Source organism: Barbatula barbatula, assembly GCF_947034865.1.
Source record: "Barbatula barbatula genome assembly, chromosome: 12".
NCBI classification, from domain to species: Eukaryota; Metazoa; Chordata; class Actinopteri; order Cypriniformes; family Nemacheilidae; genus Barbatula; species Barbatula barbatula.
Window position 1 is genome coordinate 14847855 of NC_136775.1, and position 25426 is coordinate 14873280.

At 36.8% G+C, this 25426-nt stretch overlaps 4 protein-coding genes across 4 annotated transcripts; all 4 read left to right on the top strand.

Annotated features, from left to right (window-relative positions):
* The first annotated feature begins 2623 nt into the window (after positions 1-2623).
* On the top strand, positions 2624-4503 carry hoxa13b (homeobox A13b). The gene is made up of 2 exons (XM_079468594.1): positions 2624-3294; positions 3664-4503. The coding sequence occupies exons 1-2, from the start codon at positions 2667-2669 to the stop codon at positions 3903-3905; spliced, it is 870 nt and encodes a 289-aa protein (XP_079324720.1). The 5' UTR covers positions 2624-2666; the 3' UTR covers positions 3906-4503.
* A 5805-nt stretch (positions 4504-10308) lies between these two features.
* On the top strand, positions 10309-12015 carry hoxa11b (homeobox A11b; the record flags this gene model as incomplete). Its single annotated transcript, XM_079469936.1, is given in 4 exon segments — positions 10309-10360; positions 10363-10426; positions 10428-11068; positions 11783-12015. Coding segments are annotated over 4 exon segments (990 nt in total).
* Positions 12016-15488: 3473 nt separating this feature from the next.
* On the top strand, positions 15489-17641 carry hoxa10b (homeobox A10b; the record flags this gene model as incomplete). The annotated part of the gene is made up of 2 exons (XM_079470334.1): positions 15489-16242; positions 17364-17641. 2 exons carry the CDS (start codon positions 15489-15491, stop codon positions 17639-17641), a joined length of 1032 nt encoding a protein of 343 aa, XP_079326460.1.
* A 2851-nt stretch (positions 17642-20492) lies between these two features.
* On the top strand, positions 20493-22048 carry hoxa9b (homeobox A9b; the record flags this gene model as incomplete). The annotated part of the gene is made up of 2 exons (XM_079470293.1): positions 20493-21027; positions 21810-22048. 2 exons carry the CDS (start codon positions 20493-20495, stop codon positions 22046-22048), a joined length of 774 nt encoding a protein of 257 aa, XP_079326419.1.
* Positions 22049-25426: the final 3378 nt, after the last annotated feature.

Below are 25426 nucleotides of genomic sequence, written 5' to 3' on the forward strand. Positions count from 1 at the left end.
AGCGGTGAAAATGATGGTGTTGAGTCCACTTAATCTTCTAATAAATTGAATAAAATTGAATAAAAGACATTTTTGATTTATTTAAAATGGTTGCATTTTATGTTCTTTCATGACGATTTAATCTCAAGGGATTCATTATAATGCACAAAATAAAACAATCGTCTTTATATCTGACATTGAAATCGCTTTCCCAAATATTTGATCTCTGGGTAAATACACTTGTGATTTAAACATATTTTAGGCCTATTTACAACATCAGTCATGTATGGTTCGAAATTACGAGTGTGATATGCACTGTTCTCGTTTGCCTCCTATTAGTAGATTAAAAATGGTTAATTGATAAATGAAAATAAAAATAGATTATTTTATTACATTTATTTTTCTTTTTTAAAGATTAAGAAGCAATGGACAGTCGTTCAATTAGTTTTTAAGTCTGATCATTTAAATCGCAGATATCCTAACGCTGTAAAATTGCACAATACCATTTTTAGACACAATTTCCAATCTTAAATGCCAATCTTTTTCACATTCTTTATAGCCCACCTCAAGTTACCAGATCACACAGTTGTAGTAGGCCGATAAAACTGCTCACCATATATATTTTGACAATGGCAACTTCATTTGCACAAAAATGAGCATTATGCTATTATTAACAATGACGTATTTGGCGCATGTAGATTGCTAATTTGCATCATTACAAAATTGACTCGCTATTCGAGAAGCCTACTTCTACAGAACATAGGAGTATAAAACCATAAGAATTATTTATCGACTGTGTCGTTTCAGAAATGTTTCTTATATACAAGCTGATCACTATGCATAACTATCTCTCTAACAATGTACTTTAGGCTAAATATATATAAATAAATGAACATTCATAATTTATTCTTAAACATTCTAATTAATGCAGGCCTAACAGTGTCCCATTTCCGACGACTACAGATCACGTCAATCTGAACATCAATGTTTCTTCCAGTGATGGAGGACCATGGAGGAATCGATTCTCCCATCATGTGACTTTCGAGGCGAGGTTATTTAAGCAGTGCAATGTATTATCTGTGTCCAGTGCACCACGCACCCGTTTGTTCTAATGTTGTGGAGTACGACACTCGAGGAGCTGGAGAACCTTTAAAAAGATCATGAAGGGCATGGCGCCTGACATGCACGGGCTTCCAAGCCACCAGCGAGATTATTTCCTGTGTTCTCTGCTGGATGGTGAGCGTATGTAAAAACGCCTGAACTAAAATGTACTTTTCAATCGTTACTCCGCTATTTCGGATATATTCTTATCAACGCAATGACATATGAACTGTGTTATTTTCTCTTAAAAATGCAAATCTTTTTTTCTTTAATCCAATTCAAACCCAACATTCAGTATTCTGAAAGAGACTCATTAAAAGCTGACTCAGGCCCCAAACAGGACACGTCAGTTATTATTAATATAATATAATATTTACTGGATTTTAAAGGATATTTCCACAGTAAATATATTCGTTAACTTTAATATAAACAACGATGATATGTTTATAGATTTGAATTTTACTAGATAACGTGTCCTCGAAGCTTTGTTGAATTCGTATTATTTTACGTTAAAACGTTTAAAATGTAAAACTATTTAATTAAAAACAATTTTATAAAATAAAAACGATTTAATAAAACACTTTTAAAAAATCTAATGTTTTAAACACATCGCAACAAGTGCACGAGCGCCGTTCCAAAGAATAAACTACTGCTGTAATAAAAACAAGATCGAGAGAATCTCATGCTGAATCTGTGGCAACACAAGAAGAGTACCTGACGAATATTTGTGCTCCTCTTTACAATGCAGCCGGAGATTTGTGGTCGTTTCCTGCCAGACGGTCGAGCATTCAATGACAACAAGGGCCCTGGCTAGACAGCAACTTTCAACTTGACCTTGGCCTCAAGCAGTGTGTAACTCATATGTAAACGAGTCTTGCCAAAGTGTGGGCTTGATTCCATATTCTATAATAAAACGTGAATCATTTTCATAACGTATAATTGGTTGTATTTCACGAAATCGTTTCAGTGACGGTGAAACTGTGCAATCTGCAATTTAGCAACGCAACGTTAAATTCGAGAAAATGGCCACTTAAACAAGTTTTTTGTTTCTTTATTCAAAGCGTGTGTATATTTAATCGGATGTCTTGTAGGACAAAGTACTGGAAATAACTATCGCATGTAAAAACAAATAAATACTTGAACTCGTGGGGTTTAAAACCCACCAATAAAAAAAGTTTTAAGTGTATTTTTAACTTAATAATTTGTAATAATATATTTCCCGAATGTTCAATTAGTATTAAAAAGTGAATGTTTACAACTGTATTATGGCAATCTCTTGCGCGACGGGGTGCAACCTGGTTTCTCCTTTAGGAGACAGCTAATCACCAAAATATTTACAGCTATTTTTGACCAAATCCCTTTACTTTGTTTCAGTTCAATGCAGCATGTTTGTCTTGCTTGATCGGCGTTATCTCCAGTTTAGACGTTTATCGGCCTCTTTGCATGTCACGTGCCTCGGCTCGTCCAATAACAGTAGGAGCTGGACGCGCTCAGAGGGCGCATGGGTATCTGTTCCCAGATTCACGGCTTCTCTTTCAGTCTTGGGGAATTCTAAAAGAGCTGCTAGGCTCCATGTAGGGTATGCTATGACAGCGTCTTTACTCCTCCATTCTCGCTGGATTGACCCGGTGATGTTTCTTTATGACAACGGCTTGGACGATATGAACAAAAACATGGAAGGATTCGTGGGAGGCAATTTCGCTGCGAATCAGTGCAGGAATCTTATTGCTCATCCGTCTTCTTTGGCCCCGAGCACAACCTATACGTCGAGTGAGGTGCCAGGGTCGGGCATGGGGGAACCTGTCAAACAATGCAGCCCCTGCTCGGCTATGCAGAATTCACCAAGCGCTTCATTGCCCTATGGATATTTTGGCGGCAGCTACTATCAATGTAGGATGCCCAAGTCCTGTACGCAGCCCTCCTCCTATGGGGAAAAATACATGGACACGTCTGTTTCTGGAGAGGAGTTCCCTTCTCGTGCTAAGGAATTTGCCTTCTACCAGGGTTATTCGTCTGGCCCTTATCAACCTGTACCGAGTTACCTTGATGTGCCGGTCGTACCTGGGCTGAGCGCCCCTGCAGAACCAAGACACGAATCTCTTCTGCCTGTTGAGACGTACCAACCCTGGGCTATTACGAACGGATGGAGCAGTCCGGTTTACTGCCCAAAAGACCAAACGCAGTCCAACACCCTGTGGAAATCGTCTATTCCAGGTAAAACTACATATCGTCTACCTTACCTGATCTATTGGTATCTCTGAGGAATTTCACAAAGAAACTTTCAGTCTGCTTTAAATCAGGCCCGTAGCAAGAGCGTCGAATTATTCTAATAGATTTTTGTATAAAGCGTATATTCATTCTATTCATTCATAAGAAAATGTATGCATACATTATTGCTACTTCTTATTATAATACAAATTTACTTGTAATTAACCAAAACATTTTTGTATAATTTTCAGGAAACCCAACCTTTTTTTCTGGTTTAGATATTGAAAATGTGTGATTGACATTTTAGTGTTTAACATCATTTCCACTTCGATGTCTTTTGCAACAACCTTATTTTAGATTTGATCTGTCCCTCAGATAATGGGGCGGGTGCCGATGGAGCTTCAGTTCGTCGAGGGAGAAAGAAGCGGGTTCCTTACACCAAAGTTCAATTAAAGGAACTAGAACGAGAATACGCCACAAATAAGTTCATCACTAAGGACAAACGAAGAAGGATAGCCGCTCACACAAACCTGACCGAACGACAAGTGACCATCTGGTTTCAAAACAGAAGGGTGAAAGAAAAGAAAGTGGTCAACAAGTACAAGGGTATCAGTTAAGGTTTGAAACCCGTTAAAACTGAAATACCAAATAGGTACACATGGAAGAAGGACCTTCAACATTATTTATTGTAAAACCCATTCCATCATCGGTTCCACGTCATGGCGGAGATGAGCAGGAGTAAATACTATTTTACTACCCTGTGTACAGACCGCAACGACATTGACATGAGGCAAAAGAAGCTGGTCTGAACAATGTACACACAACACATTCAACACTTTTTTTATTTCGTTTTATATATAATGTCTTTTAAAAAAAGACGTGAAGGGAATGTTAACTACTTTGGGTTATTGCAACACGTTTAAGTAATTTAAGTAAACAGTCAAACCATGGCAATTTATATATTTTTATTAAAACACAGGTCATTTACACAAAGTAGAAAACACAACTGTATATTTGAAACTGTGGACTTGCATGCTTCGCTAAATACTAAATCAAGAACGTGAATTCTTGTACACAAAAATGACCCAAACCACATTTCTAATTTTAACCAAGTATATTTGTAAATAAACAGCCGCTTACAGGCACCTTGCGAAATATACGAATTCCCATGTGTTATTGCAGATAATATGCAAATAAAACTTCCCATATCAAGTGATACATGTTTACATCTGTATTTTTGTAATTATTTAACGTAGTCTGAATCAAACTATTTAGAATAACTATCTAATAATGTTTCAAAGTTATAGCCGAAAATTTCATACATGGACATTCAGTGTAAAATGATTGGTCTAAAACAATAAATATATCAGCTGTTATCTTTTCGGGTAAAAATATTTTAATATTTAATTTATTTATTTTTCAGAAGTTTCAGTGTCATTTTTCCTCATCAAATCACCGTCATTAATTCAAAACGTTTTGGAAAAAAATTTACGTTTTCTATGTGCTTTACGGTGCTGCCATCTAGTGTCACATGTGGGTTATTGCAATTTCATCCAGGGTGGCTACATTTCTTTACACAAAACATATTTGTCTTTTCCAGCATGGAAAACGGGTAAAATCAACATATTTTGCAATCAGTCACTATATCACAGGCTACTCTCGCTTTTCGTAGTACAATCCTATTTGGGTTGATTCAGAGATCTATAAGATTGTGTTTAATAGATGATTTTACAGTGTACATAAGTAATGTTTTGGCAATGTTCCACTTTGTTAAAAAAGCTAATTGAGTTTGATCCATAGACAGAGAGAGAGAGAGAGAGAGAGAGAGAGAGAGAGAGAGAGAGAGAGAGAGAGAGAGAGAGAGAGAGAGAGAGAGAGAGATTTAAAAACAGATTTTAAAATTACATTTTAATTTATTATTTATTTATTGTGTAAAACAAACAAACAACAAATAGAAAACATATTGTGTAAAGTTTCGATTCAAATATATAACTTATACAAAACCAGTTTTTAAGATGTTTTACAGCCTACGTTTTAGTTTCTCCCCGTCAGATAAATTAAATGAAATTAAAGCAAAATAATAAACAAATAAAATAATAAGACAATGACTGATGGATAACATTTGTTGTTAGCTTCGTTAAATTGTATTTATTTTGTTCATTAACTTTGAGTATGTGTATTTTTAAATATATGTATATTTTCTCACATACTATATTTCGCTACTGAAATCAAGACTTTAAGAAACCTTTCATATTGTATTATACAAAAATTGTTTTCTCATTTCGTCACCAAATTATAAGGTTCTGTCTGTATTCTCAACATTTTAAGCTTCAAAGTTTTTGCTTTGTAGATCAACTCTGAAATTCTAAATAAAGTCCCACAATGCATTCAACGTAAAGAAAAAAGGCATCAGATAATGTAAGTAAATGAATATGCGAAAAACGTAATTTTCTGAAAATTGTTAGCTATTGAACCTTAATTTCAAGGCGAAGATGTGTCACAAGCTCCTATAGGTTACCTATCATATCGTATTTTTTGTTTTTAACCGGATACGTGATTTGATATGCAAAAATATAAACATTTAATTTATATCAATTCATTTCTCATGAATCTGCTTACAGGTTTTGTGCTAGATGAATTCTCACAGATACATTGCGTTTAAAACATGCATTTTACAATCTTTTCTATTCTTTTAAAAATTGGTTCTTGCTCTGGTGTTGCATAAATAAACTTCAATATCCACAAAACGGTTCTTTGTGAACAATAGATAGTAACAATCGTTATAATCAAATGTTGGAATTAAATCTTTTAGTAACATTTGACTCAAAGGTTATTTTGGGAACCAAAAATGTTTTTTTAAGAGAACAGCCCACTGAAGTTTCATGACTTAAACATGTATGCTTTGTAGCTACAATTGTTTTCTAATATTTCACTCTTATGCGGCCTTTTAAATGAAGTCACAAATAAATCACTTTGAAAGACTATGCAGCCTATGAGCTGACGTTCAGAAAATGTCTGAACAGACGGAAAGTGTGGAAGCGAAGTAAACGGACGGGATTGGCCTTTCTTCATGTTGGACTGTGCTGCCACCTGAAGGCACAAAAAGAAATGACATTTTATCAAAAAACGCAGTTGTGTGTAGCATTACTCCATACTATATAATTTAGCCTTGTATCGGTGAATGGAAAAGTTGAGCCATCGAAATTATATAAAATATACATGCCCTAATATCCGATTATACTTAAGGGATAAAACTAGTAATGATATCCCTGTTTTATCAAGCTACAATTTAAATATCTGCAAACACTAAATACTATTGTTAACACAAAAGCAACATTATCTCAACATTTTACGGAATACATATCGGTAGCCCAATTAAAATTGTTTAGACAAATTGTTAAAATAGAATAAAGGCTATTATTGTGAAAAATATTTCGTAGACAAACTCTGATTTAAATACATTAAACCTTTCTTGAACATTCGCTTGAAAAGTTCCATCATTTGTCGATTGTAATAGGGACGAATAGAGAATGTTGTTAAAACATTCAAATGTATTTAAGCTATATATAATTTATTAATCCATGGATAGTAAATATACATTTAGAAAACCTTTCCTAAAGTGGAAAACATTCCAATTTACGTTTTTCTTTCATTTATTTACCAAGTCGGAAGATGTTGGACGAAAGCGATACCCCACTAGCACAAGCCCATCGACTTACAATAAAGAGATATTCTGCATTTTTCCTTTTTTTTATTTCTACATAACCCACATCATAGTTTGTTGGTGTAATTTAATGCATTTAGTTTGATTGAGTGATGTTAAATAATATATATTTGACACAAATCATTGAGTGTAGTTTTCTTATTTTTAAATTCAGATCTGCACTTCTAGAGACTTTGTTTGCTTGTAAAACAGTTATTTACGTCAGAGTGGCTCAACATCGATACAAGTGCAAGGCAAATGTTGTGTTGCATGGGCTCACAGCCGCCGTCGCTCTCTTCCAGTCAATGTGACGGGTCTTAAACAAAAGCAGTGACTTTTTATTCTGTTTTTTCCATATTATCCATTCATCTATTGTTTATACTAACATTTTTCATCTTATGTGGTTAAAGTGTGGTTAAAGGTTCCTATGTGTACAGAATTAAAATGATAACTGCACCGGGACAGAAACACATTAAAAAGACAATCCGAGGGCTAAATTGTCTTAAATTATCACAGCCCACCGCTGACAAATCACATTTTCAAACATCAAGCATTTTCACATCAAACTACATTTTATTTTCATATTCACAAACAAATCTTTCCTATAGCTATCAATTTTAAATATGTTCAAGCTTGCTTTAATTCCATATGAATGTATTGTTACAATAAAATATAAACTTGGCATTAAGCAAGATTTTACATGAATGTTACATGAATAAGTTACAGGAAAAACTGCATGAATCGCAAATGAAATCAATCGTAAACGCTAAATCCATTTATAATTCTCACATTTTGAAAAGCATATCCATTTACAATATTTTAATTGAAAGTAATTTCGCAAGATATTGAACTTATGATGACTACTAACCTAAACTGGCAATTTATATGACGCCAAATCGTAGACTTTGCACGAAAACGGCACAGACACATTTCAACATGCTTGGGTTCAAAGGTACTGCTTTTCAATGTGAATTGAAAAAAATAAGTCTAATAAATATGCATTTGTTGATACAAGTATTTGAAGTGATGACAATTTGGCCTACACTGTACCAATTATTGTACTTTTTGAGAAAGAAGTGTTAACTTGAGGCAGCGAGAAAAGTCATCGGTCCTACATGTCTAATACATCCTCTAATTTGCCAAAAACAATTCCAGTGAAAGAATTACCATTAGTCGTGGAAACCTTTAAACCTCATCCGGGGCGCTGTTTGGACTATTTGTAAACTCCCATTTACTGTGTAAGTGACCCTCACCCTTCCCCGAACTTGAGGTCTTGCTGACAAACTCTCAAAGATCCCAAAATTAAATCTGAAGTTAAACTGCTTGTATGTGGGTTCCTGGTATGTGAGGTTGGAAGGTAACGTTAAACAAAACAACACATCTAAACCAAAACGTTTAATAATTCATAATATTTCTACTGATAAAAACATGCATGGACTTTCTATCTATTCATGCATTTTATCTAACAGTTTTAAATTAGTTAAAAATGGGCTGAAAACGTGATCTCACCCGATACACTCATGGGGCCGTTGTCTCGGTTAATCTACTGTTACCCGTGACTTCAGGTCTCATTGAAGTTCATGAATTCCAAGTAGGTGGCGTCTCATGATCACTCTCCGACGGCAATGGCTTGTCTGAGCTGACAATGGCTGCAGCAAGATACCAAAAACACCATAAAACCACGTCTGTCGCCGACTGGTTTTAGTTTTCGCTGCCACCCAGCACAAGATTACTCGTTAAAACCCCTAATGCTACAAAACGAATTTGTCTTTGGGGAAATCCGCTGTTGATCTCTATGAAACAGATGTAATGTAAACGTCTCCCAGTCAGACGTTGCATTTTATTTGTCAGATTTAGCGTTCTAATTGTTTAATTGTTTCTAAATGTCTTTAATTTCCAAACGTTCTTCCTGTGCTTTTAGTCTCTTGTGTTATCCATGCGGTTATCTTTTCATCTTTACTTTTTTCCGTGCGCAAGTTGCATTTGGAGATTTTCAGCCATTGTTGACTACAGAGGTAAAGTAATTCAAAGGGGGGCATAGTCCAAGTTAAAACTTTATGGGCCTTAACTGTGTTTTCAAGCCGCTTCCCTACGTGACTACAGTGCTTAAGACTAAACCGTCACAATTCACTCGTTTTCTTGTCCAGAACAATACATTCAATTATTTTTGGCAAGCTGCATAAAATCTTTTGGATTCTGCATACATTTTCCACTAAAAGCGCAAGTATACCTTCAAGTACAAGGGGCTTTTTGAGTAAATATAACTATAAATTATTATTATTATGGTTTGAAACAAATATTAATTGTGTTGATGAAACGCAAGTTAAAAGACATATAACACCATATAGCATGCGATATTGTTCTTAACTGTATTTATATTCCTACTGAAATTAAGGCTCAGTAATACTAATACTATCCAATTTATTTGTAATGTACTGAACTAAGCCCCTTTGTATTGTTTGTTTTGCGCATTGATAAACTTGTGGTCTTGGTTCAACTATTTTATTCAGGTCTACGTTAATGTAAAAAGAAACAAGCCAACCACGTTGTTATATACTATTTTACGCACGGTTTTAATGTTTTAATTCACATTTAAAGAGGTTTAAATAAGGAAGAGTGTGATGTATTAGATGCACACTCCAAAAGGGTCTAACCTTATTGAAATTAAGCGTGTTTTTATTGTAAGTTCACTAACAATGTTTTTTTGCCTATTGATTACCACTTACAACTCCAGTTTTGTTACAAATTTCCTGGTTAAATATGTTACTATAATAACACCTTGGATAATTTGTGGTTACTGTCGTTTTTATCCAAAAACGAAACCATAATTAACATTTGTAAGGCTATCAATTTATTCTGAATTACTTGTTATAAAAATATTTGGGAACATAAATTGTATTCTCGACACATAAACTTATCATGGTCATATTTAGGTTTTCACGCACAGCTTTCAATTGCGCATTATCAACAAAAATATCCTTTGCCAGTTAAAATACTAAGTAGCCTACAAAAAGCTAATGAATATCTGAATTTTGCAGAACTACACACGGGACGTGTGTGACTAAACCTAGAACAAATCCATAAACACCATAAACCAGGGTGGGTCAGTAAGGCGCGTTGGCCATTGGGCATGCGGATGGCTTTCTCCAGCCATCAAAAGTGTCAAGATGTTAAGGCTAGTCCACTGCCTGAACGCGCTTTCGTCCATGCAAGTATCGCTCAGTCCTCTACTTGAACATTTGCACATGTTGGCATACAATATTCTTAGAGGTACATGTCAATTTCTGCCCTTGGTCACATGACTGGCGCTCTCTGCAATGGATGGAGATGGATCTCCACGTCAGCTCACGTCTCAAAATTTCTGCTCCGCGGCTCTGCTTCAAAGCCACTGAAGCTGAAGCAGTCCTCTACAACGATGCGAGGCAGTACTATGGTTGTGGCGTGCCCAACCAAGTGTCATGATGGATTTTGACGAGCGGGTACCCGTTGGGTCTAACATGTATTTACCCAGCTGCACGTATTACGTATCTGGAACGGAATTTTCCAGTCTTCCTCATTTTCTGCCCCAGACCCCGTCTTCTTGCCCCATGACATACTCATACTCCACGTCTAATTTGCCACAAGTTCAGACCGTTAGAGAGGTTTCTTTCAGGGACTATGCCATTGACACGTCCAGTAAGTGGCACTCCAGGGGCAATCTGCCACACTGCTACGCGACAGAAGACATGGTGCACAGGGACTGCCTGTCCAATCCTGGAACTTTGGGGGACATGATATCGAAAAACAACTCGGTTCTTTACCACTCCAACGCGAGCCACACATCCAGCGTATATGGCAGCGTAGGGAGAAACGGCGTGCTTCCCCAAGCGTTCGATCAGTTTTTCGAGACAGCGTACGGGAATGCAGATAACCAGTCGACCGAGCCGCCGGTGGACAGAGTGACCGGCAAGGCGCCTCAAGCCGCGGATTCGGGGAGCGACAGCTGTCGGGCAACGGATGAGACCGAGCGGTGTGAAGAGACGAGCAGTCCCGAGTCATCTTCTGGGAACAACGAAGAAAAATTCAGCGGCAACAGCAGTAAGTATAAAACACGCGCAGCAGTCGTGTGAGAAAGTTTCTAATCTAACGTACTGTTGTTAAAGGTTTTATATGCTGTTTTATAAGCATATAAGGTTTATGGAGGGCCCTGTATATTTACCCTAACAAAACTTTGTTATAAACGCGAGATCACGTGCTCGAAATTGAAATTGGCCGTGAATGATAGGCCATTTCTCTTTGACTCTTCAATACGTCTGCGTCATTACAGTCCGGGCTATTTACAAATAACTGCTATTTAAGGGTTTATACCAAAATGCTGCTCTTGTAAGTTCTGCGTTGTACAAAAGGGAAATTTGAAGAATGTTTTGTCGGCTGACTGAATCCATGCTGAATGTCAAACGGAAAGTATTTTGAAACTATATTTTAGTGTCATTTATTTTATCTTTGGATAATTACAGATTTTTTTGTCCTCAATTTTTAATATTAAAGGAACTTGAGTGGTTATTTCAGAAATACGTGCAGTAGGCCTGTGCATTCATATTACTATAAAATATTCATTTAATGGCTGCATGGTTTATTTATTATTCAATTAATACGTTTACAATTGCCCAAACATTTAGCCGAATGCAACAGTTTTTACAGAAATATGAAAAGCTGGTTGTTATAGACGTAGGTGCGTATCTAAAATGTCCTAATTTCATCAAATGTATATCTTAAATTATGTTTTTCACAGAGTTTTTCATTATATTGCAGGTGGACAGAAGACACGGAAAAAGAGATGTCCTTACACCAAATATCAAATCAGAGAGCTGGAAAGAGAATTTTTCTTCAGTGTTTACATCAACAAAGAAAAAAGGCTACAGCTCTCCAGAATGCTGAACCTCACCGACCGTCAGGTGAAAATATGGTTTCAAAACAGAAGAATGAAAGAAAAGAAACTAAACAGAGACCGTTTGCAGTATTACACCACGAACCCTTTGCTCTAGACCGTGGTTTGCCGAGAAATCATTTGGCCGAGATGGTTAATTTCAAGTTCGTGGATGCACATTCCGATTCCCAGAGGCTGCGAGACGAGATGTGACCTTCATTCTTCTGAAAGACCTTTTCATCGATGAACATAAATGCGTATTCTCTATACTCTTTACTGTTGGAAAAAAAGGGCGCATACATTTGTATTATTAGTAACATTAAGTGGTCGTCCGTACACCATTCTATCATTTCTTAGAACGTTTCTCTTTATAAGATCTTTAACTTTTCTCATATGTGTCGTATAATCTTCAAATCAATCTAGGTGGCAAGATACCTAATTAATAGACAATAAGGATTTTTAATCACTTTTATTTATGCCTGGTTTGTCTATACTTTTAAAAATAAGCTATGGTCATTGGGAACTAGACGCATCTTGGGCGCTATATTCTTTTACTTGAATTCTGAATTTCTAAGTGTATACATTGAAACAATGCTTCTTAATCGCGCATTCTCTAGTACATCCAGTGACTTAACAACATTTGCTTTTAGAAACGTCTTCAAAATCAACGAAACTCATATTTATTTGATGTGAGACGTAAGTGAACGTTAAGGTAAAAGCAATAACCTATCCGATACCGACACAACTTGGGATCTCTGTCAAGCAAAATCAAAATAATGTTTTCTATTTAAACTCTGTGGTTCTCCACCTTCTCTTCCTTTAATGTGCGTGAAACTTTATATTAATGTTGCAGGAACTCATTCATGTTCGTGCTAATCTCTCATGTTTATAACATCACTTCAGTGTTATATAAATCAGTCTCTTGAAACATCTTGTGTTTTCTCTCTTCTTCCTGGAGTAGGATCAAATGTTTGATGGATCTAGCGTTATATTGCCTCCACTCGTATTCTTTTGATTCAAGGATCAAGTGGTTGCAGTTATTAATGCCTAGTATCCATTACGGAACTACCCAAAACATGGCGGTGCAAGTCTCAATGAATCAAACGGCCTTTCAGCAAAGTCGACCCTACAGATAAGTCAGTGTTAGCTTCACAGATTTTCTGAGAGTGGCATGTGTCACACATCTAGAATTCAACTCTGACACGAATTTTTTGTCTCGGAAATGACAAAGCAACTGTCTCTTGTTGCCTCATATAATTTTACAGTTGCACTGTATCAGTATATCGATGATCCACTGCGAAAGGGTCACAAATCTGATTTGGCTACATGACACTCAGAAGTCTAATAAATAAAGGCAACTATAAGATAATAACGACTGCTTTACGTGATGGCCCTGATGGTTCGCGCATCCTTTGAGGCTCGCTGGAATTTCGCCCTAATTACGGCACATCCCCCCGTTGCTGCAGCAACTCGGTCATAAAACCCGTCTTAGTCTGGAGCATTTGTAGAATTGGAGTGAGGTGCCATAAACCGTCTGAGAACCAAGGTTATTAACTGTGACTAAGAGCTAGAAAACAACGGCTGGAACCATTGAAAGCTTGTGTTCACGGACTTTTCCGCCATCATTTGTCTCGGTGTCCCATCATGGCACCACGGCTGGATTGCGGGCTGTTCCGACGATACGCTTCACGTCCACTGGGTGGCGCGCTTTAGATCAATGTCATTGCCGTGTATCTAAAATCCCTGCTGCAGCATATTTACTTTGTGTACGAGCAAAGGACAACGGTCTCCGTGATTACACAAGGCACTGTTTCAGGTAAAACGCCGAGCTACCATTTAGATAGCTACATGTTAGTTATTTTTGTCAGCATTGCATTTCAATATATTGTTGAGAATCTTAGATATTTTCCCCAAAACATTCGTTTGTGAAGTAGTAGGCTACCGTAGTTGGTTTATTAGTCCCAGGGTAACGTGGTTTATTTTAGATATAAAAAGCAGTAAGAAAATTACAGTTTTGATTTTAGATGGTCAGTGATTGGTATTCATGAGGTTTCAAAAGGTTTTGAAAACCCAGAAGCCTGTGGCAAAAAGTTACTCTGGTGTAGCCTATTAAATGAAAACCGACATGTTCTTTACATGTTATTTCCTAATTTATATAAAATTCCTTTGACTTCACAGCATCCAACTTTATGATTCGCTGGTGCAAAAACAGTATATGTACAGAAATGTATTCCAGACCTTGAAACTGGTCACGAAAGTATTTTCCTATTTGCCTTCTTTCCTTTTTCCTTTGTTACAAATTATTATTATAATCTTCTAGATATAGCGAATAAAATATTCACGAAGCATGGACATCTTGTGTGGAAATTCTATTTAGGCCCTACTACTTTACATTAGGCGATAGTTTTTCTTTTGAGCCGAGATCTAATTGCAGTAGTCCTTTTGGTAAACTTAAAAAAAACATGTAAAAAGCAATGCAAGTCACAATGTTACAATTTAATGCAGCCCACTTTTGATACTTTGTTACCAAAACATTTTTTTCATAAAATGACTAAAGCTGTGAATATCTGTGTAGACTGTTAGGGTAAAACATAAAATAAATATCTAATTGCAATAAATAGTCAAATGATTTACAATATTATATTGAAACAAGAAAAAGAAACAAACAGTAAAGAAACCCAATCGTAAAAATAGAAAGACAACTGGGAATGATTTTCTAACTTATAAAAACATCGCCTATAGTATAAATATGACGATAAATATGCTCACGAATTCAAACGAAATTGTTTTTATCCGCTACAGTAAAACATTTGATCTCAAAATGTATCATGAATCTATCGTGTAGAAAATTGCTTTTGTAAATTACTTTAATATTATTAGTTTACATCTATATTAAGTATAAACTGTTAAATGCGTTATACGCTTCACCCTAATTAAAATATACTGTATGTCCTGCAATATTATAATTAACAGGTTTTATATAGAATTAACTTTAGATCATAAGACTTTAATACAAGATGACCGCGTCACGAGAAATCTTGTGCTACAACACTCTCCATATTCACCACATGTAGTGATTGTGAAAAGCATTAAAGCCGTCTCTCATTTTGAACTTGAGTAGACTACAGTAAATAAATAGCCTACTTTTTGAATAAAACCGGGAAAAAAGAAGACTTGCTTGTTTATTTGCTTAAATGGACATTGGGGCAATTACGGTGTATCATAAAGATTTACTAGTTTCGCACTTGATCCCCTTTTCGATACCTTGTTGCTTTTTTGTGCCATTTATACGTGGCTCACAAGGCTTTGCGGCTCAATGACAGTGACAGTGTTAACGAAGTCAGTGATCGTAAACATAGCGCCGTCGAAATAAAATTCAGTTTTTATCCGCTTATATTTTCATTAACGACTGATCGAGTTTATGTAGGTTTGACTTTTTAAAATCTAGTAGCCTGAAAAGGATATGGGACACAAGTGTTACGTGCGCACGGGGGGAGGAGTCATTCGAGCTCGTTGCGATTTAATTGGCTGTTAGCTCACACTGAGTTGTATAGTTATCAGTAATTATATTCAGCATGTTTTGCACAAGAAATGTCATCCAGAAAGGGCAATCTTCTTCCACCGTCAAATTATACAACAAAGATGTCATGCTCCGATAGTCCATCTGGAAATTCGTTTCTGGTAGACTCTTTGATCCATGGAAGAGCCGAGGGAAGTGGACACTACTACCAGAACAGCGTCTACTTGCAGCCGACCTCCGAGTATTCGTATGGACTACCTAACTGTGGCTATTTTTCTGGACTTAAACGGAGCGAGGGCAATTCGCAAAATGTAGTACCTACGTGTGGCCCATATCAAGGCATGGAAGCATGGCTGGAAACGTCGAGGTCTTGTCGCATTGAACAGCCTACCAACCAAGTCACCCCACGCTCGTTCTCGCCCACCATAAAGGAGGAGAACTCATACTGCTTATACGAGTCTGAAAAATGTCCAAAAGAAACAATCACAGAGGATATATCGTACTCGCGGCTGACATCAAACTCCTGTCTATCTAGCAACAATAACGGCTGTGTTCCGGTGCCTGGTTACTTCCGCCTATCTCAGACGTGCAGCACATCCAAAGGTTTTCCAGACAACCAGTCTATTTCGACTCACGTTGCTGCTCAGCGTTCGACCCGATTTGACAGCTCTCTTTCAGCCATTACAGCCGAAACGAGCAGGGAGGAGAGCGACGAGCCCTCCATATGCGCCCCGAAAAGAAACAAGGAGCTAAGGGGGTCCACCGGCACCGCTTCGTCTCCCGAACCACCGGACAGTCCAGAAAAGGCTGCGAATGTAACTAAAGGTACTTGGTTTTGTTGTCTAAGTCACTAAGAAAAGTAAGACATTTTTCACGAGGCGCTCGGGGCAGAATGAGAAATTAATGGTTTAGCGCGCATTATATATATATATATATATATATATATATATATATATATATATATATATGGAATCGTGCTTTTTCCCCACATATATACAGATTTCAAATATTCATAAAGTAATATCTCATAGTGTTTTAAAGATATCAGAAGGCATAGTCCTGTGTATTTTAGGCGAATTGTTTTTATCAAATTTGTATTAATTGATTTGGTGTAGCTGCAGCAAGCCCAAACCAAGCCTGCAGTCTGTGAAACCTTTACGCACAACGCAAAACTCATTCTAGTCAACTGCAGTCCTTACATGGATTTCCCAATGGTTCGTTAAGGTTCACTTTTCACATTTAATCTTATAAACCCTATTTAAAACACATTTCTCATGAGATCTATTTGAACAAAAGCGCACAGTTTAACAACTCTCGCTTGGCCAATATGAACTCTGCTGTTCACCTTCCTTCTGCAGTGCTTCACACACAACATACCTTGAAATGCAAAGAAACTTTAAACTTGTGTCTATCGTTTCTTAAATGTTTAAAATCATTCCAGAAATCTTGTAAAGCGCATTGCTCACAAACACAAATCTAACTCATTACGCAATACAATAAACCTGGACTATATACTTGTCAGTACATCTTATGCCATTGTAGTTCAGTTTATGAGACCTTGACATGTAATCACCTGATGTGAGATATGCACTCTTATTTAGATGCATTATTCTCACAAAAGTAAAGAAGCAAGCTGATCAGTTATTGAATAAACTAAAATATTTTAATGCGCATAAATATACAATACTCAAATGAATACAAGTAAAATAACTGGCAATATGGGGTTACACTTTACATCTAATTGTTTTTGTCAAAACAAAAAGCACCCTTTAATATTACTGAACATCACTTTCTTTTTAATTATTTCACAAAATGTTTTGATATTGCAAATAATTTTATTAGGTGCAACGTGGGTGGAATGGAAAGCGTTCCTCGATATTCACCCTCACAACTGATTCGTTAACTGCAACACCACATTTTGGACTAATGTGATTTCATATTTTCAGCAGGAGATTCCAAGAATGAGAATACAGCAAACTGGTTGACGGCGAAGAGTGGCCGCAAGAAGCGTTGTCCATACACCAAGCATCAGACTCTAGAGCTGGAGAAAGAGTTCCTCTTCAATATGTACTTGACACGAGAGCGTCGCCTGGAGATCAGCCGCAGCGTTCACCTCACGGACAGACAAGTGAAAATATGGTTTCAGAACCGTCGGATGAAGCTAAAGAAGATGAGCCGAGAAAACCGAATCCGTGAGCTGTCGGCCAACTACAGTTTTTCATAAAACCACCTCGCTCGGTGCTCTGGCGCCCTCCTCCATCAGCTGCAATGGTTTCCCACTTTCAACAATGCGTCTTTGTAGGTGTGCGTGCATATATGACTCTTGCAAGATACTATTGATAACTTATTGTGTGTCGTATACTGTTGACATTTTTATCTGTTATGTATAATTTTATTTGACACCCCTGCCGTCATAATATGTCATGGTTATTTATAAAGTGTCAAGGGTACTTCATGTAAAAGGTAGCGAGGAAAATATCAAATGCTGAAGGTGATTATATTGGCACTCATTGTAAATAGCATTCAGGCAATATTGTACATTTATTGTATATAACTGCGATATTTGCATGTTGTAATATTAACTATAATGAAACCATTTTTAAAATAATACTAAGAATACTTTTCGTTTTAAGTACGACCTTTTCGTGTATTTGCTGTTCTAGGCATAGTGCGGTTCTTAGAAAGTAGAAACAAACACGATGAGGCGTCCTGTTTTGTTTTTTAAATGTATTTGAAAATGTAATATTTTCTGGAGACACAGGCCGAAACGCTTTAGATTGTAAACAGATAATTCATGGCAGATTCAAATAAAAGCATGTAAAGGTTAATACAGCCTACTTTTAAACACAGTATACCTGTTGTTTCATACACTCGTGATTTTCGGAGACTTCTTTATAACGGAGAGTTTGTGTCGATAGGGATTGTAATTTGTTAATTTAAAATGTAATTCCGTGTCTACACTCAGTTTTGGTCCATGGCTGTCACTCTAAAATCATCATGGGAATAATTATAATATAGGCTATATATATATATATATATATATATATATATATATATATATATATATATATATAATACAGCTCTGACATCTGAATTCAATTTCTTAAGTAATCCGATGGACATTCGAGGAATGTTCTATTAACGAATTATGTAATGTCAAATTTCACTGTAACAAGGATCATGGGTCAGTGTTGACAAAAGCTCATTTTATTGTGTTTGTTTGCCTGCGCAACACAGAATGTATAAATAAACAGGAAACAATTTAAGTTCTTATTTATCTTTTCAAGAAAGAGACAAAGAAGACTGCTGAGTGATTTAGGTAGTTTCATGTTGTTGGGCTTTATTTTATATCCCCACAACAAGAAACTGTCTTGATTGCCTCGCAGTGAGATTCAGCACAACACCCAAACTCACAGGACAAACAAAATATGGCGTGTTTGTGAGGAAAACAGGAAAGTATATCCTTTGAAACAACAAAACGCACAACAATACTCTGTGGAAATATATTCTCAATGAAGTTCTCTTAATTTATAAATTAGACAGCGTAGAAACTAAATGCTGGATTCCATTTTAAAACAAACAGAAACTATTTGGTTTAATGCAGATAGACACAGCAAGGCCTCGGTTACGATCAATGCACTTTGGCCAAAGCCGCGTGCGCATCAGAGACCGAGAGCACGCCCACATTGCCGGATGCGTCTGCTGGGCCGAAGAAAAAACACAAAGGCTTTATTGGCCATATTCAGTCCAGACAGCCAAGTTACAACCCGAAGAAAAACAGAGTAATAGCCCCTGTTATAAATAGTCTGTTGAAGTGCCCAGAAATTCCCTCTTCATGGAGGACAAGATCACAGTAATACTCATTAAGTCCGCGTATTTACAAAATTGCGTGAATTGAGCTATTTTTTTACGTTATATGACATTTACTGTATAGCCTCCTTAAGATATTTTCATTAGAACGACACTATTGCATATTTTACAGTTTTACATGTTTAAACGTTTTGTTTTTCAAACGTGTAGGCTGATTTCTTTAAAAGACTATTGGCAAATCAATAATACGCAATATAAACAGATTATTGCATTTAAAAAATAATACCGTAATTTAAATAATACAACTCATGATAATAATTTTATCATTTAAACAAAAATAACACATTTTAAATGAAATTATATCCACAATCAATCACTGTATATTGCAGTGTTGGCCAAACAGTGACCTTTACATTTTATTATTATTCATTTAATGTCACTGCTTAAAAAATATTAAATCATAGTAGTACAATCTTCAAGGGCAACGTGTGATACCTTTTATCATATTGATATATTTCAGTATTTTCGTATAATCAGCCGCTTGGTTCACGTTCACATTTTGCTTGCCTGCACAACACCGCCAGGAACAGACTGAAGGTTTGAGCACGTTTCAAAATGACTGGTCTCTTAGCAGGTCATATCTCAACAAACCAGTGGCACTTATTGCCATATAAACTACACACGGCTCACACAAAGATGCCTTTATGCCTAACTATTTTATAATCATCCCATGCATAGACTACACAAAAACATGTACTAGTTATAGGTTTAAATTAATTTATGCAAAATAATGCTGTCAAAAACAAGGTGGGTGATCTTGAATTGGGTGTAAATCGTTTAACTAGTTTAAGTGCTTCTGCAACAACTTGAATTATTTTTAATAGCAACACTTGGCTACTTTATTATCGTTTGGATCCAGAAATTCTGCAATGATGCTTATCAAATACCGTTTTTGTTATGATCTTAACAACACGAATAAAATCAAATCCACCTTCATAAAAGCATATGACCGTGCCATTAAAAATATGACTTGTAAAATGGAGGCCATTTAACAGTGTGCAATGGTTAGGCTTTCCCCTTTTTTCACGTTCTCTCCCACAGTCACGTGCCTGCTACACCCAATCCAGTCCCTGCAATGGTTCAACTTATCAGAGGTCTGTAGTTCACAGTGAAGTCAAGTAGTTACTTGATTACCACGGATTCTGCTTTTGTGTCCGTTCCATTGTGGGTGTATACCTTCAGCTGGGTCCCTTTTTGTTTTTATTATGTCGACATTAGGGACACTGAGCTACTATGCCGACTCACACATTCCACACGATAATGATGACAATTTGGTACCGAGGTTCTCATCTGGACCTGTGGTCCAGCACCAGTCTCGTGAGCTGGCGCTCCTTGAATATGGCGAGCAGGAGTCGTACACTTTCCAGGCCAAATCATCCATTTTTGGCGCTTCGTGGAGTCCCGTGCCCGTTCAGCCCCCTGGCAGCGCATCTATCGCCTACCACTCGTACATTCATCCATGTTCAACAGGAGAAACCGTGGATGGAGCATCCGTGCGTCCCTGGGCTTTAGAGCCGCTGTCTGCGTCCCTGCCTTTCACAGGATTATCTGCAGAAATGCACCATGATATCAAACTTGAACCGTTGGTCGGAAATGGTGAGTGCGCGACGCATACACTACTAGTTCCCGAGACTGACAACAATACACGCCAGGCAGAGAGGAAGATACCGGACGATGCGGTTTCCAGCGAGTCACAAGATGAGAAAACTTCAACCGAGACGAAGCTAGATATAGACCCAAGTAAGTGCGCAGGTTATGGACATTGCTCTTTGAAATACTGGATAGTCTTTACTTGCTTTCTAACAACATGATTCTAGCTTTTTGTTAATCGAAATTCCAATATATAATTAATCCCAGCCAGTTCTTTGTAAGCGAGGCCCATTAGATGCACTCACACACTTATTTTTATATATTACGCATTTGTAAATACATTTAAGAAGGTCTTCTAATAAGGCATTTGCTTGAAAGCATTTCCATATAACATCATATGATTTGCTGTTTTCATGAAAATGTTTTCCATTCATTTAATAAAGGCCAAGTATTTGTATCAGGGGTAACTATAATGAGATAAATACTACTGTTTGTGTGGCCGCCAAATCCCAGTCAAATGCTACCCTAAATTTAGAGTGTGTTTTAGTATTAATTACAACGTATTAAATGGTATGTTGAAATACTGAATATAAGACTTACAAATGTCATAAAATGAATCTGACCTTTGGATTTTAAGCATTATTTTCACTAGATAGTAAGGCCCCTGTTTTCCTCTCGTTCATTGGTGCCAATGTGTTTTAGCATGGGGGAAATTATAGCTTGCATATAAAATTGTCGATCAAATAAAGTCTACCCGGAGCAAAACCATGTTCTCCGGGATTTTTATGAAGCAGAATTCACACTACCCTCAACTGTTGTCAGCTGCCTATTAGAGCTTTGTTTCTTCCGACTCTGCTGGTCATAAAATGGCCGCAGTATTTTTTAAGTGCATGGCAACATGACTAGCTCTCTCTCTCCGACCCTTCTTGCAGATAACCCTGCGTCCAACTGGCTGCATGCGAAGTCGACTAGGAAAAAGCGCTGTCCATACACTAAACATCAAACTCTCGAGCTGGAGAAAGAATTTCTGTTTAATATGTACCTCTCGCGCGACCGTAGATATGAAGTGGCAAGACTCCTAAATCTCACCGAGAGACAAGTGAAAATTTGGTTCCAAAACCGTAGGATGAAGATGAAGAAATGCAATAAAGATCGTCCAAAAGACATTTAAACAAGAAAAGTAAAAGCGCACTGCAGTGGATGAAGTCAATTGGTTCGTGCGACAGTGTGTGATTTAGCCTGTCTTTTCCCTTATTCATGCACAACAACAGTAGATTATTGATAGTAGTACTTATTATTATTACTTATATACTTCCAATTTTGTAATATGTTAAATGTACATTGCACAAACCTTTGATCTGACAGTTTGCCTGTATATATGGTTGTGTTTTTGTGTACAGCTTGTTGTTGATAGTTCTGTTTTTTTGGCTTGCTTGTTGTGGGCCAAGATCTTCGCATTGTGTACATTTGAAATATGTTAAACTTTAGTTGAGTTCCAGTTCATGATTTCAGGGAATTTTAGCGATATGAAATAATTATTTGCATGCATTTCAAATGTTTTTTTATTCCAAAAAGAATTGTAGCGCAATGTATTAATGTTTAATGTGACTACCTAGATGTATTTGAACTACCTATGTAATAAGATTAAATTATGTTGTGTTATGTGTCCTTAAGGCATTTCTTTGATTTTTTGTAACATTTATGTGCTTGCAATGTTATGTGAACACAGAAACTGTGCATACGTCAATACCTCAAATCAACAGTGTCAGTCGTTTTCAAATGAAATACCACTTGTGTACATTACAAATAAATTGCTATAAATGGTCAAATTCGTTACGACTCTTAATAACTTTCATTGTTTAATAGTTTACATTTATTTTTATTGTCAACGGTTTCAAGAAACGGGAATTACAAGGATTTTACAATTATATATATATAGCTATCGGAGTGGAAATCTGAATAATCGATATTGCAATAAGTTGTCACTACAGTCAAATTTTTTCCCTTCACGTGCAGACTAAAGCAATATAAATAAATCGCCCCTTGAAACTGACTGCAATCCCAGGCTATTTTTACTCCACCCAACAAGAAATATTTTACTGTCTTTGAAACACTTTACACATTTCACATGTTCTCGCGCACGTTCTCCCTTTATCTCACATCCCACTGTTTAGTGTCCCGTTTACGGCCCGGATGCCGTTTCTTCGCATAAATAAAGCTTAGTTTGATGCTTGTGGACAGGCCTGCACATACTATTTGTGCCCTGCCTCTGCAAGCGATATTAGTGGCCGTGTGGCAATAAACCACAATCACAGTCTTAACTGTTTATGGGGTGCAAAGCGATTGAGGGCGGCCCTTGACTGACTTTTGAGACGACCTACGCCTATATCAACACAATTACAGTAGCCTATAGCACAGGTTACTTTTTATTCATGTATTCGTTGTATTGTAATTATTAGCACATTCTTATATTACTATTAGGGTATTTTTTTAAATGGTTTAACACGAACACAAAATTAACATTACCAAAAGAGAGAAAAACCAGCAAAATATAGACAAAACACTCGCTCGGTTGCGTATTTCTTCAAAAGCTTTACACTAGACAGCATCGTAAAACGGGGCTCAGGCACACTGTCTGGTTTTTCTCTGTGAATTACTTTATTACTCCCCAGCAACAATTAAAACGTTGCAGAACTGATCACCATTTGTTGTCTCCTCATGCATGAAGTGGTAACGGAAACAAACTATTGACGCATTGTAGTCTGTATTTCTTTGCTTGATTGGTGATATAAACTTAATTTCATAGAATGTAAAATAAGTTTTTACAAAGATACGCTCATATTGGCCAATTAACATAAGACCAAGATTTTTTTCCAGTTTTGTAAGTGTTTGAAAAGTTTCAGCGTTCAGTGCTTAACATATTTTGGATACCTGATATTTAACACGCCAGATTAATCGACGAGTCCATTGGCAGAATGCTTCGAATAGGGCGTGTTAGATGAATGAGAGAAACAAAACTTCCCGTGCTGGGAGGCCTCCTGAAGCAAAACTGAGAAACACTCCATTATAATCTGCGTGAACAGAATGTGCCATCAGGCCAATTGCGCCACTACCATAAAAATCCAGCAGATGGAGACAGCAGTTTGTTCAAAACTTATAATGCACATTTTACCCGAATCTACCCTGTAAGCGACCTCACAGAAGGCCCAGTCCCAGTCAGCCAATAAAAAGTTAGGCTAACTCTCATTAATAACTCATAAAAAGAAAAGGGAATTAGAAAAGGGACAATGACATATGTAAGAACTAATTGAATTGCTATAATTGTATGTGGTTTTGATTTTTTTTGTATGTAACATTTCACATTCCCGATACAAAGGCTAAGGGTTACTTTAAATCACTGTGATAAAAATAAATTCAACATTTTGCAGGTATCATATAGGCCTGATATACCACAAAAAACACCTAAAGCCTTAAAAGTTACATAAAGAAGCATTTTCCCTTCAGACATGATATAATGATTCGATCTATGTCAGTTTTTTGTTTAGAGGCAGCCCACATACATTAAGGTTATTTAAAAGCTAAAGTTTGCCTTTTGAACTTGCTATGTGTACGTCAAAAGCATTGAACGCTGAATATCATAATGCTTTAAAAAACAGTCATTTACATGGTTTATATTAAGTTACAAATAGATAGTACCAACAGCATATTATAACTCTACTGTGTAAACTGAAGCAGAAAAGCACACAGTCAGGCAGTCACCTGCAGGACAACAGTGAAATTGCACGTAAACATGCTGCGTTCACGCCATGTGGTAATTACGACGTCGTTGTTTTGAGATGACACCAGCACTGACGTTATGCTGGTGACTGTTCTTCTGTGAAGCTGTTTACACTGAAATCGTGTAATTACCGGTAATTACGATATGGTGAACGCTGCTTTAATACTCAACATACTTTGGCAAATATATGTATTGCAACTGACCCATAGATAAATAATAAATAATAAAAATCACAATGTAATGTTGACATTTTCACGGGTGTGTAGCCTATTTACTTAGGATGCAGAATCCACTCATATTATTTATATTGTGTGTGAGATCAAAGTGGAGGGGAAAACATCTATTTAGGTTGCGCTTTATGGTTTTACAAGTGGTCTGGGGCTGTCATTAATCCACGACCGTTTATACGTGCTATCCCCTTAACGATGCTTTTGGGGAACAAGCCGCTATGATATTTACGCGCTGCCTAAGTTGGATTCAGCTCTCCGTTTTCGGGAAACAAACCAAGCCACTGTTTATAGTCGCCTCCACTTAAATTGTGTCAGAAAAGGGTAAAGATACATTTACGTGTCTTGTTACAGTGGCGGACACCAAGGCTTACGTTAATCTTTGTCATGCTTTGGAAGCTTAATGTTGATTTAAAAAAACATTACATGCACTTAAGTAAAATAAGCAAAATAATTATATTACGTTAAATTTAAACGTTCTATTTCTGAACGGTTCTGTTTCGTACGATTTGGGCTATTGGTTGGAGTGTTTTCAGTCCTTCGT

Coding starts and splice junctions, on each gene's coding strand:
- hoxa13b (XM_079468594.1), top strand. CDS start 2,667: ATGACAGCGTCTTTACTCCTCCATTCTCGCTGGATTGACCCGGTGATG. Junction 3,295..3,663: donor GTGGAAATCGTCTATTCCAG/GTAAAACTACAT, acceptor TCTGTCCCTCAG/ATAATGGGGCGGGTGCCGAT.